Here is a 13,950-nt window from a genome sequence, read left to right on the forward strand (position 1 = left end):
ACTCGGGAAGCAGAGGTAGGAGGATCGCCATGAGTTCAAGGCCACCCTGAGACGACAGAGTTCATTCCAGGTCAGCCTGGACCCAGAATGAGACCCTATCTCGAAAAACAAAAAAAAAGAAAGAAAGAAACCTGCTTCTCTCTCTTTAAGGAAAATCTGTCTTGTAATTACCCATGGTGAGGTCTAGTGTTATTGAGGTAGAAATGAGAATGAACAATTTCTTTTTTTTAAAATATTTTTTGTTCATTATTTATTTATTTATTTGAGAGTGACAGACACAGAGAGAAAGAGGCAGATGGACAGAGAGAGAGAATGGGCACGCCAGGGTCTCCCAGCCGCTGCAAACGAACTCCAGACACGTGCGCCCCCTGTGCATCTGGCTAACGTGGGTCCTGGGGAATTGAGCCTTGAACCGGGGTCCTTAGGCTTCACAGGTAAGCGCTTAACCGCTAAGCCATCTCTCCAGCCTGCAATTTCCTTTTATTTTAAGCACAACTCTGGATTTGCATTAGGGTTTTAGGTTCATGTGGAGCCTTCTTAGTTGAGAGACATTTCTGGCTGAATAAAATCATGCTTACTGCTTTGTCTCACGGCTGGCTTCTTCCAGTGGGATGTGACCCAAAGACTGGTCTTGACATGGGGTCTGAAGAGCCAGTAGCAGGAGCTCGACTCGACTCCTGCTTTGAACGCTTGGTGGCCAGTAGGTGGTGCTGTTTTGAGACATCCTGGAGACTTCAGCAAGCAGCATCAAGCTGGAGGAACAGGTCCCTGAGGGAAGGTCTCCGAAGGGGAACTATCTCTTATCTTTTTCCTAAAAGCTCTCTCTGCTTTCTGTCCAGTGTGAACTGCTGGCCTCCCTCACATATGCTCTTGAGGCCAAGGTTTTTTGTTCCACTGTTGCAGGGCCAAGAAACTGTTGGTCTGAACCCTCCGAAACTGTGAGCCAAAATAAATATTCCCAACTTTAGGTTTCTCTGTCACGTATTTTGGACACAGCAATACGGAATTAACTGATGTAAGAGGTCATGTGGGGCAAAGAGTGTGTCTAGGAGAGTCAGACCATGAGCAAGGACCCCATGGCTCAAAGAGGCCGTCGCTCGCTGGGAATGATCAGCAGTAAGGAAGGGTTTATTGAGGGTCACAGCTTTGGGGGCCTCAGCCCGTCACGGTGAGGAAGGCGTGGGCCGCATGGTTCCACGGTGGCAGGAACGTGTGACAGAACTCCGTGAGTTGGGCCAGACCAGGAAGCAGGGGGTGTGGCAGGAAGGAGCTGGGGTAGACCATCCCTCAGGGACGTACTTCAACAAGAGCGCAGACCTATCACGCTCAAACCAGAACAGGCCGGATCTGGGCTTACTGAGGAGGTCTCAGGAGACCAAGTAAATAACTCTGATTATATACTGTCATGTTTTCCAGCCAGTGAAAATTATCAAAAGTATTTTAAAACTTAAGCTGGTCACGGTGGCTCATGCCTTTAACCCTAGCACTTTAGGAAGCTGGGGTAGGAGGACGATCATGAATTTGAGGCCAGCCTGGGTTATAGAGTGAGTAGGTAGGCCTGGGGTAGAATAAAGATCCTGCCTTTAAAAAAGCAAAAACAAGTATTATTGTAATATTTTCTTTTCTTTTTTTTTTTTTTTTGATTTTTCAGAGGTAGGGGTTTCACTCTAGCCCAGGCTGACCTGGGATTCACTATGGAGTCTCAGGGTGGCCTAGAACTCACAGCAATCCTTCTACCTCTGCTTCCCGAGTGCTGGGATTAAAGGCATGCACCACCACGCCCGGCCAATATTTTCTTACATGAAATAACTAAAGTTTGAACAGATAAAGACAGCAAAAACTAAACAAAGACTGCTAAATCCTATCTGTTGAATATTCTCCCAACTGAATGGCAACTATTGTCACACAGACATAAATGGTTCTCAGAGCGAAAGTTATCCCACACATCAGTATAACAGAGTAAGAAAGAAATCTAGAGACAATGGTGCCCACGTTACGTGGGGTAGTAGTTCGATGACACTGCAAGTTGGTCTGTGGATAAGAACAAGAGACCACTCCTTAGGAAACATCTAAAGAGCTGTTTTGAAAGAGGAGAGACATCTGGTTGTCGTGAACAGTGAGACCTTGGACCTTGCTGGCATGCCTGTGGTGCGCAATGTGCGCTGTGTTTTGGCACTGCCACGGGGTGTGTGGGTGGAGGGGGTGCGTCTCTGAGGCGTTGTGGTATGTAGGGGTGACCGTCAGCCAGGCTTTGCGGAGACTGAAGAATCACCGAATGAGCTCACGGGGGAAGGGGGATGTGCGGCTGCTGAGAACCGGACACTCACCTCCCCGTGGGGTTGGCACAGGATGGTCGTGCAGTCTGGACTCGACCTGAACCTGTCCTGTTCCTTCCAGACGAAGTCTGTGGGTGGCTGGTGCTTCGCCTCTGCAGCCGCTGCCCACACCTGCGAGAGGGCATCGCGTCACGACGGAGCCTACTGGCGATGGGCTCTTTCAGAGCAGATGAGATTGCGGCACTTTGTAATTAGCTAGCTAATTAGCATTTATCTCTTTATGGAAATGGGTGATCGTCTGGGCTTTTCCCAGTCTGGACTTAAACTTTCTGGACTCAAGTGATCCCCCTGCCTCAGCCTGCTGAGTCGCTGGGACCAACGGGTGTGTTTCTGAAGAGGTGTGGAGACATAATGTCACACCAAACAGCCACCACCACACAGAATCAGAGGGACAAAGGACAAGAAAGTGGGGCATCGAAACTGAGCAAAAGCCGGGGGTGGTGGCGCACGCCTCTAACCCAAGTACTTGGGAGGCAGAGGTAGGAGGATCGCCATGAGTTCGAGGCCACCCTGAGACTACAGAGTGAATTCCAGGTCAGCCTGAGCTACAGCAAGACCCTGCCTCAAAAAACAAACAAACAAAAAAAAAAAAAAAAAAAACTGAGCAAAGACTCCTGTTGCTTGTCTGAAAAATGCATTTTCTTCTTGGTTTCAGGACCATTAGAATCTCGTGTCGTAGCTAAATGGTAAAACCAAACTCTATTTACCCACTGTATGTTGGGAGCTATGAACCAAACCTTGGCCACGTTGACAGAAACCGCCATATAGCAAGTTAAGTTTCTATTTCCTCATCTAATGATCTATTACCAGAAATGAAGGAGCCGTTACGCCTGGGTGACAGCCTCTCCTGGTGCTACCGGTAATTGATGAAGAAACAAAGAAATTGCATTTAACCAGTAACCCTGTGATCTCTGGCCTGAATATGACTCCTTCCCCCTACAACCCTATAAAAACCTATGGGTAAAAAATAAACTTCGATGGGGCTGGAGAGATGGCTTAGCGGTTAAGCGCTTGCCTGTGAAGCCTAAGGACCCCGGTTCGAGGCTCGGTTCCCCAGGACCCACGTTAGCCAGATGCACAAGGGGGCGCATGCGTCTGGAGTTCGTTTGCAGAGGCTGGAAGCCCTGGCGCGCCCATTCTCTCTCTCTCTCCCTCTATCTGTCTTTCTCTCTGTGTCTGTCACTCTCAAATAAATAAATAAATATTTTAAAAAATAAATAAATAAATAAATAAACTTCGAGACCTTGACAAATACCTAGCTTGGTCTCCTTCTTGTGTCTGTTTGCCTCCCCCATTCAGGTTAGCTTCTCCCCGAGTCCTTGTTAACTCCCCGCTGGCCGGGGCAACTGTACGTGGACCACATGGCACGATTTAAACCAAGAGCCGCAGAAGTCACATGCATTGGGACCAGCAGGTGGGGGCGGTGCCACCGTCTCCATAGAGACTGCCTTTCATCCGTGAACCCAGTGCCCACGTTGGCACCTGGTACTCACAGTCACTGTGGCGTGGGCCTGCATCGGGATGTTTGGGCGGAACTGGTACATGGAAATCGGATGTCCGTCCACGTTCTGCTGAAGGATATGGCGCCCAATGTCCACTTCTCTGTCAGAGGAGCAGTTGAGGATCTTCACAAACAGACCCTTGACGTCCACCTCGGCTATCTGAATGTCTCCGAGAGAACTGGCGAGTGAGCACAAAGATCACAACATGGCTTCACACAGGGATGCTTTCTGCTCACGTTAAGAACCCAGTAATACGGCACATGTCTACGACCCGTGCACTCGGCAGGCAGATGCAGGAAGACCGCAAGTTCAAGGCCAACCTGGTCTGCACGGGAAATGTCAGGCCAGCTAGGGTTATATGGTAAGATTTGGGTCTCAAAAGACCAAAACGGGAAAAAAAAAAAATCGTAAGTACGGCTAAGTATATGTCCACAATTGACTTATGGCATAGTATTTAACATATGTACGCATTGCCTGAAAGAACAGGCTTTTATTTTTATTTTTTTTTTAATTTTTATTTATTTATTTGAGAGCGACAGACACAGAGAGAAAGGCAGAGAGAGAATGGGCGTGCCACGGCTTCCAGCCTCTGCAAACGAACTCCAGACGCGTGCGCCCCTTTGTGCATCTGGCTAACGTGGGACCTGGGGAACCGAGCCTCGAACCGGGGTCCTTAGGCTTCACAAGCAAGCGCTTAACTGCTAAGCCATCTCTCCAGCCCAGAACAGGCTTTTAGAAGCCTTCACTTTTGATGTCTCCTATGGCTTGGGTTATGAGTTAGGTATAAAATGACCCTCGCGGGTTCATGGGTTTAAACAATACCAGCTGGTGGTTCTGTTTTTTGGAGCTTGTGGAAACTTAAAGAAGGAGGACCTCGCTGGAGGAAGCTGGTCCCTGGGGGCGGGCCTTGGGATTGACAGCCCGGCCCCCCGTACATCCACCCTCCACCCCCAGCGGCCTGCCTACATTCCTTCCCACCAAGGTGGACTGTGAGCCAAAACAGCCCCTTCTCTCCCTAAGGCGCTTTCAGGTGTTTGGTTACAGTGCCAAAAAAAAAAAAAAAAAAAAAAAAAGTAACATACAGTGAGTGTAGTTTAAACTTCTAAACTTTTACTATGAAGAACCACATTTGCCGTATTTCTCTTTATAGTTCCTGATTTCTATGTTCTCGGTGAGACTCTTTCCCTGCCCACAGTGATAGTTGCCTCTGTCTTTAAAGATTTGCTTTTCACGCCCTTCATCTCTGTGTGTGTGTGTGTGTGTGCGAGTGTGTGTTTCAATTTATGATGGGTCTTCACCGCGCCCCCCCCCCCCATTAAGTCCATGACAAATTGAAAATACCGTGAGCCGCAAAGGCACTGAGTGCAACATCACGTACCGAATGTCATAGCTTAGCCACAGACGGCTTTAGACAATTTCCGTTTTTCTTCTTGGAAACGTGTCTGCCCTCGAGCTGAAGCTGCCGTCCAGAATCAAGAGAGAGCCCCGTGGCGTACTACTGGGCCAGGAAAAGGTCAGAATTCCGAATAGGGTTTCTACTAAATACGTTAGGTCAGGCTCTCAGAAGTAAGGGACCATGTGTGTGGGGGGAAGAGGGTAAGAGAATCAGATAATTTCTCTAGCTATGCTCATGAAATTTTCCATTATCTTTCTTCTGAGGATGAATGCAATGGCTGTCATGCAGCAATTTGCTAAACATCATAAGATTTCCCATCTGTTTTTTTTTTTTTTTTTTTTTTGATTAGCTGTCCTTTCTATGACTATGACAGATGGTTTTAATTTACACTGCTTGGATTTTTTTGTTGAATAATTCTTTTGTTATTTTCTCTTTTTGAGCAATGTGTTAGCTTTTTTTTTTTTCCCCTGAGGTAGGGTCTCGCTCTATCTAGCTCAGGCTGACCTGGAATTCACTATATAGTCTCAGGGTGGCCTCGAACTCACGGCGATCCTCCTACCCCTGCCTCCCGACTGCTGGGATTAAAGGCGTGCGCCACTACGCCCGGCTCGTTAGCTTCTTTTATACTTCTGTGGTATACGGAATGACTGCACAAATAGACGCATCCCTTGCCCCTGGGTTTTATCATGTTATGTTCCATGGCAAGAAGATTATGCATGTAATTAAACAAGTAGATGTAAAGATTGAGTGACTATCCCGGATTATACGGTAGGCCCACTCTCATCAAGTGAGCCTTAAAAATAGAGAATGCCTCCAGCAGAAGCAAAGGAACAGACGCTGCTCTGAGATGCAGGGCGCTGTGCAGTCCGGGAGATACTGGGAGGGACGTCCAGAAATCAAGGTGTTGATCGAAGGCTGGCGGTCAGCGGAGAACCGAGGCCTCGGTCCTGGGGCCGCCAGGAGCGAATGTGGCCCACAAACTCAGAGCGCCGCGCTGCACGGTTCTCCCACCGGAGCCTCCGGCTAGAATTCTGCTATCTGGAGCTCTGACTTTAACTTTGTGAAACTTTACGAAGAAAAATCAGCTGAGTCTGTCAATCCAGACATACAACTTACAAGGCTGTGTGGTTAAAACAAAGTGGGTGCCCGGGCTATGGCTTAGGGGTAGAGTGCCTGTCTAGTATGTACAAAGTCCTAGGTTGATCCCTAGCACTGCTTAAACTGGGGAGTGGGTTCAGGACCACGATACCAGCACTCAGGAGGCGGAGGCAGGAGGATTAGAAGCTCAAAGTCACCCTCTGCTATATAAAGAGTTCAATGCCAGCCTGTACTATGTGAGAACCTGTCTTATGGGGTAGGTACCAATGCGTTATGGCAGCACCTGGAATCTGATACACACTGCTCATGATTCTGCAATCAGAGAGCCAGGACGCTTGTCCACTTGGCCTGTGACTGAAGTCCCAATGTCCTCACTGCAGGCTTATTTCATTGTCCCTCCTCTTCTGTTTTTCTGTCGAGACACCAAACGCTAGCCAGTGATTCCGCTATTTCTTTAGAGGATAAAAATTTCTTTGTATATTCTGTTTAGGAACAGTTTTGCAATGTTGCTAGGTTGGGCTTTATTTTTTTATTTTGTCATTTATCCAACCGTAAGTTGATAATGACTCCAGCTTAACATCTTTCACTGCTTTGGGGAAATTTTTTTGCTGTTGGTGAAAATTCCATCCAGGGTGTTCTATCTCCATCCTCCCCCCACACACCTTCTTTGATAACTACAAGGGTAAATAGTCAGATTTCCTCTTCACCCTGCCTTTATATGTTTTTCTAACCTCCTTGTTCCCTATGATGATATCTCTCCAGATATTCTTAGGAAAATATTCCAGTGTAAACTTTCTCTCTTCTGCTGTGTCCAGTGTTGAAATGGCAAACTCTATTGTGTTTCAGATTCTAGAGTTCACGTCTCATTATTTTATTTTAGTGTACAGATCTATGCCAACATTTTTATGTTTTCACTTAATTCCCTGAGTAGTTTAGCCATTGTGTATTTAAAATCATTCCCAGATACCTACAATATCTTCATCTCCCCACACCTTTCTCTGGTGTCCACTTTGGGCATTTTTTTTTTGCCAATTTTTATTATGCTTCCTGTTCTTTTTATTGTTTCTGATATCACAGAATTAAAACTGTAGAAATCAGTTGACACTCTATATGTTTTGTCACTCAAGAGAGAATATATATATATTTTTTTGCTTCTAGCAGCCATTTAAGTTGAAAAGTCAGGTCACTTTAATTGAATCTGGGTGTGACACTGGCGTAGTTTATTATAATATTTAAGATGTAATAGTTTCATTTAATTATAAGGAGAGAGAATTCGAGAAAAATACACAGAGAGAGAAAGAGAATGGGAATACCAAGGTCTCTTGCCACTGCAAACAAACTCCAGATGCGTGTACCACTTTGTGCATCTGGCTTTATGGGGATACTGGGGAACTGAATCCAGGCTGCCAACCTTTGTAAGCAAGAAGCTTTTAAGTGCTGAGCCATCTCATCAGTCCTAGTGATTTATTTTTCATACAGTCTTGCTAAAAGGTGAAAATCCTTGAGGATGTTTTTTTTTTTATTTTGGTTTATTTTTATTTATTTATTTGAGAGCGACAGACAGAGAAAGAGGCAGAGAGAGAGAGAGAGAGAGAGAGAGAGAGAGAGAGAGAGAGGGAGAGAATGGGCGCGCCAGGGCCTCCAGCCACTGCAGACGAATTCCAGACGCGCGCGCCCCCTGTGCATCTGGCTAACGTGGGTCCTGGGGAACCGAGCCTCGAACCGGGGTCCTTAGGCTTCACAGGCAAGCGCTTAACCGCTAAGCCATCTCTCCAGCCCGAGGATGCTTTTTTTTTTATCAAATGTGATAGGCCCCAAATGCCAGTTTTTAATTCTGTGATCTCGCTCAGCCTCTTAACTGCTGTCTTCAAATGGGAAACTCTCTTGGGTGGCCTCCCCCCCCCCACCCCGTATGAGATGGTGCCACCTGGGTTCCAACTCTTTGAAGAGGAGAACGATGGGCACCTCTGGGGACACTCCCTATCCACCACCAACTTCCCTTCGCAACACTCAGGAGATGCAGTGCGTGAGAACCCCGCGTCAGGGCTCACATCACAACTTCCCACAGGCCCGTCTTGTCTTCTCCTCTGTGTATTACCACTTCGGTTGTGACAGAAGTGTGGGTGTCAGAATTTACTCTGACGTGTCTGGGGTTCCTGCCGGGCCACTCTCATCTTCCTGAGTTCTCCGTGTGATTCCTTTTAGTTTTTGATGGAATACATGGTTTTTGTTGTTGTTTTCTTTGCTTTCAGACTCACTTTTCCTTCCCATGAAGATGATCTCTGTTTAACTTTTATTTTTTTTTTGAATTTTTTAAATTTATTTATCTGAGAGTGACAGACACAGAGAGAAAGACAGATAGAGGGAGAGAGAGAGAATGGGCGCGCCAGGGCCTCCAGCCTCTGCAAGTGAACTCCAGACGCGTGCGCCCCCTTGTGCATCTGGCTAACGTGGGACCTGGGGAACCGAGCCTCGAACTGGGGTCCTTAGGCTTCACAGGCGAGCGCTTAACCACTAAGCTATCTCTCCAGCCCTCTGTTTAACTTTTATTTTGAGACAAGGCTCTGGAAGAGCCCACTTGTCCTTTGGTCATCATGACATATAGTTGAATATCTGTGGTTGCTTTCCAACAGTCTCTCATTAGTCAAGTGAACTGTTTATCATCTGAAACTCTTGTGCATGGGAATCAGATAAATTTGCTTGTCTGGAAGAAAACAGAACTTGGCCTGTATCACAGCACTTCCCTTGTCTTCTCTGATGTAAACCGCAGGAAAACACCTCACACAGTACGTGGAAATTCACAGAGGCCGCTGTTAATCCGGTGTCGTGCCTTTCCTAATTATCTGTTCTCTTCCCTGAAAGCCCACACTTTTATCTTGAGCAGGAGAGTGCTGTACACTTCTGCTTATAATCTATGACGGGCCAAGAGCGTACTGATGTTCCCGTCGCCCTGTTTGTGGCCTGGGCACAAACTTCATTAGTGAAGAAACTGGAAAGACACAAGGCTGTGTCACCAGACAAAAATACCTCCTGTTATTTAAGCATCGACGCACCGGGTTCTTGGGTTCTCCTTGATGGCACCATGCTCGCTGTTGCCAAATTTTCATTACTCTTCAGTTTGCTGAAGTTATCTTTGGAATTGTAGATCCTCCAACCAACATCTGCCAACACTCTCTAGACAGGTGGCCTTAACTGTCCCAATAACAGCCAGAGATTATTAGACTGCGTAAAAGAACAAGTTACAACTATATGCCACCTACAAGATATGTACTCCAGGGCTGGAGAGATGGCTTAGCAGTTAAGTGCTTGCCTGTGAAGCCTAAGGACCCTGGTTCGAGGCTCAGTTCCCCAGGTCCCACGTTAGCCAGATGCACAAGGGGGCGCACGCGTCTGGAGTTCGTTTGCAGAGGCTGGAAGCCCTGGCGCGCCCATTCTCTCTGTCCCTCTATCTGTCTTTCTCTCTGTGTCTGTCGCTCTCAAATAAATAAATAAATAAAATTTAAAAAAAAAAAGATATGTACTCCATAAGCATGCAGGTTACAAGGAAAAGGGAAAAGATATGCCATGCTAACACCAAAACAAGATACAGGCCAGGCGTGGTGGTGCACGCCTTTAATCCCAGCACTCAGGAGGCAGAGGTAGGAGGATTGCCGTGAGTTCGAGGCCACCCTGAGAATACAGAGTTAATTCCAGGTCAGCCTGAGCTAGAGTGAGACCACCCCCCCTCGAAAAAAAAGTAAGATATGGTGGTATATTAATATCAAGTAAATATCGGCAAAACCGGAAAGTAACATATTAACCAATGTGACATTTATGAAATAGTTCAGTCAACAAAAGCAGAACACATTCCTTTTCAGTCACACCCGAACTTTTACCAGGGAGTTCTGAATATAAAACAAGCCTCAATACCTTTAAAAGAAGTATAAAGAAATATAACAAGCCTCAGTGCATTTCAAAAGATTCACTTAATAGTCCATATAGTCTTTTGCTACACAGAACTTAAGTAAAAATCAATAACCAAAAGATATTTGGGCCAGGTGTGGTGGCGCACACCTTTAATCCCAGCACTCGGGAGGCAGAGGCAGAGGCAGGAGAATCGAATCACTGTGAGTTCAAGGTCAGCCTAGGACTACAGAGTGAATTCCAGGTCTGCCTGGGCTAGAATGAGACCCTACCTCAACAAACAAAAAACAAAACAAAAAGATATTTGGAAATCATTGGGCCTGAAATAGCTGTAATACTTGGCAAACTGATAACATTATAAATTACCTAAGGGTCAATGTAGAAATAAAAAAAAATAGGCATTTTGAACTGAATGCAAATGAAAATACATTTAAAACATTGTGAGCTGTGACTAAGCCACGTGCCCAGGGAAACTTATACCGCTAAGACCTGTAACAGAAGGGAAAAGTTATCCAACCATCATCTCCACTTCCGCCCTAAGCAACTTTTTGAAGACCTGAAAAGGGAACATAGACCTCAACCACAAGCAGTGAAGCAGAAAAGCAGACAAAATTAGAGGAAATCCGTGAAAACCAACATTGGTTCTTTTTTTTTATTTTTTATTTTTTCAAGGTAGGGTCTCACTCTAGCTCAGGCTGACCTGGAATTCACTGTGTAGTCTGAGGGTGGCCTTGAACTCACGGTGATCCTCTTACCTCTGCCTTGCGAGTGCTGGGATTAAAGGCATGCGCCACCACGCCCGGCCCAACAGTGGTTCTTTGAGAACTTAAGTAACACTGTGACATCTGTAATAGGGACTGGTCAGGCACAGGAAGGAAGGAAGGCAGCAGGGACTAGGAAGGTGCGGGAGTGTGGGTTCGGCAGAAAAAGGAGGGATCCTGAGAGCATTTCATGAACCTGTTGGCAGTGAACTTGATATCTTTGAGGAAGCGGACACATTCCTTGAAAGACACGAACTACCTAAGCTTACACAAGATGAAATATACAGAGAGCCTGACTGGTTATCTATTTAAAAATAGAATTTCTAGTTAAAAAAATACTTTCTGGGGCTGAGAGATGGCTCAGTGGTTCAAGGCACTTGCTTGCAGAGCCTGAAAGCCCTGATCAACTCCCCAGTCCCCACATAAAGGCAAGATGCACCAAGTGGCACATGTATCTGGAACTTGTCTGCAGTGTCAGGAGGCCCTAGTGTGCCCATTCTCACTCTCTCTCATAAACAAATAATATATATATATATAGTTTTAGGGCTGGAGAGATGGCTTAGTGGCTAAGGTGCTTGCCTGAGAAGTCTAAGAACACAGGTTCAAATACCCAGTGCCCATATAAAGCCAAATGCACAAGTGATGCATACATCTGGAGTTCATTTGCAGTGGCTGAGGCACTGGCACACCCATTCTCTCTCTCTCTTTCTCCTTTCCCCTCTCTGTTCTCTCCCTCTGTCTCTAATAAAGATATAAATAAAAATATAATTTTAAAAAAAGTAACATGAGCTGGAGAGATGCCTTAGTGGTTAAGCACTTGCCTGTGAAGCCTAAGGACCCCGGTTCGAGGCTCAGTTCCCCAGGTCCCACGTTAGCCAGATGCACAAGGGGGTGCACGCATCTGGAATTCGTTTGCAGTGGCTGGAAGCCCTGGCGCGCCCATTCTCTCTCTCTCTCTCTGCCTCCTTCTTTCTGTCGCTCTCAAATAAATAAAAATTAAAAAAAAAATTTAAAAAAGTAACATTACACTTCTATGCCAAGAGTTCTAGTAAATGAAAGGAGAAGGGGATGCCATGTGTTCCCTGCCCATCCCACGCACAGGCAAGCATTACTAACCCGTCACCAAAGCAAAGACAGCCCGGGATAACCGAGCCAAGTGTCCTTCATGCGCAGAAACAGCAAGCTTGAAACAAGAGGTCAGTAAATTAAACTGAAGAACATATTGACAGGATAGACATGATGACCAAATGAGATTGATTCTAACGCAAGGTTGCTTACACACACACACACGCGCACACATGCGTGCACACACACACATGCACGCGTGTGCACGCAACCATCATTGGTATCAAAAGGTATCAGACGGGTCCCAGCACTATGCACACTGTTAGATGTGCTGGACCACATGACTCTGTCACCCACTGCTTGAACCTTTCCCACCCACCTCCCACCAGTGAGGTTTCGATTCTTCAGCCTGGAATTTAGGATTCCCTGTCAGCCTGTCACCTTGTCACCTACAGGCCCAGCACACGAGTCACAGTATGTGATTCTGTGCTGCTTGCCCGTCTCCTCCACTGTGTGTACTGACTGGAGGCCCAGGCTGCTGCTTCTCCACCAAGGCTGTGCATCCACATCGCCAAAGTAATAGCAATTACTTTTTTTTTTTTTTCCAGGCAAGCCCAACAGACTGTCCTTTTGTTGAAAGAGAGAGAGAGAATTGGCATGCTGGGGCCTCCAGTCACTGCAATCGAACTCCAGATGTGTGCGCCACCTTGTGCGCCTGTGTGACCTTGAACATTCGCGTCACCTTGTACGTCTGGCTCATGTGGGACCTGGAGAGTTGAACATGAGTCCTTAGGCTTCGCAGGCAAGCGCCTTAACTGCTAAGCCATCTCTGACGCAGTAATTACTATTAGTTACATCACTATTCATTACTATTACCATTACTATTTCATTGCCATGAACTACTATTATTAATTACTATTACCATTATTAATGACATTGCTATTAATTACCATTACTATTAATTGCATCACTATTAATGACATCACTGTTAACGTAAAAGTACCTGATGCCCAACTCGGCCAGCACGGATTCTGACTTAGTTTAGCGTCAGGACATTAAAGCTTTCCCACCAGGTGATCCTATTGGGCATCAAAAGCCAGTGATCTAGGGCTGGAGGAATGGCCTAATGGTTAAGGCGTTTTCCTGCAAAGCCAAAGGACCCAGGTTCAGTTCCCCAGGACCCACGTGAGGCAGATACACAAGGTGGCGAATGCGTCTGGAGTTCTTTTGCAGTGGTGCACCCACTCCCTCTTTCTCTCTGTCTCCCCTTGTGTCTTTCTCTCTTCCAAATAAATAAATAATACAATACTAAAAATAAAAACAAATAAAAAAATTTTTTTTAAAGCCAATGATCTAGAATGTTCTCTCAGATTGCAAACATGAGTATCCCAGATGAACCTGCCTTTCCAAGCTTAGTCTAAACAACCCAATCGTCACGCACCGTTCCCTGCGGGGCATCCCAGATGGGGATCGCGTTCATCTCCGTTTTGGGTCTTTCCCCTGAGTTACGTTCTGAGATGCATGGTCAGAAGTTCCTATGCAGCCTTTGCCCCTTCAAACAGTGCATCACTTAACATGGCGAATGTGAGTGACGTTGACCGAGTGTGTTCCTGTGGCTGGACAACATGTGGTTTCCTCCATTATTAGTTAGATGGCTAGAGGGCCTGAGTGGCTGGTTTTAGGAATCATGCCATGAGGGTCACTCAACTCTACATACCAATGTCTCAGCTCTCAAGCAAGTGGATTTTTAAAATCTTTATTTATTTTTAAATTTATTTTTATTTGTGACAGAGAAAGAGAGAGAGAGAGAGAGAATGGGTATGCCTGGGCCTGTAGCCATTGCAAATGAACTCTAGACGCATGCGCCACCTTGTGCATCTGGCTTATGT

The 13,950-nt window shown here is 46.2% G+C and overlaps 1 protein-coding gene across 1 annotated transcript in view; it reads right to left on the reverse strand.

Annotated features, from left to right (window-relative positions):
- Lmntd1 (lamin tail domain containing 1) overlaps window positions 1-13,950 on the reverse strand; it is a 44,086-nt gene that overhangs the window by 16,802 nt on the left and 13,334 nt on the right. The window contains exons 4-5 of the mRNA XM_045139603.1: window positions 3,830-4,016; window positions 2,328-2,447 (exon numbers count right to left, since the gene is read on the reverse strand). Of these exons, the coding sequence (XP_044995538.1) occupies window positions 2,328-2,447; window positions 3,830-4,016 (307 nt within the window). The remainder of the gene's footprint in view (window positions 1-2,327; window positions 2,448-3,829; window positions 4,017-13,950) is intronic.

This window comes from Jaculus jaculus, chromosome 22 (genome assembly GCF_020740685.1).
Source record: "Jaculus jaculus isolate mJacJac1 chromosome 22, mJacJac1.mat.Y.cur, whole genome shotgun sequence".
NCBI classification, from domain to species: Eukaryota; Metazoa; Chordata; class Mammalia; order Rodentia; family Dipodidae; genus Jaculus; species Jaculus jaculus.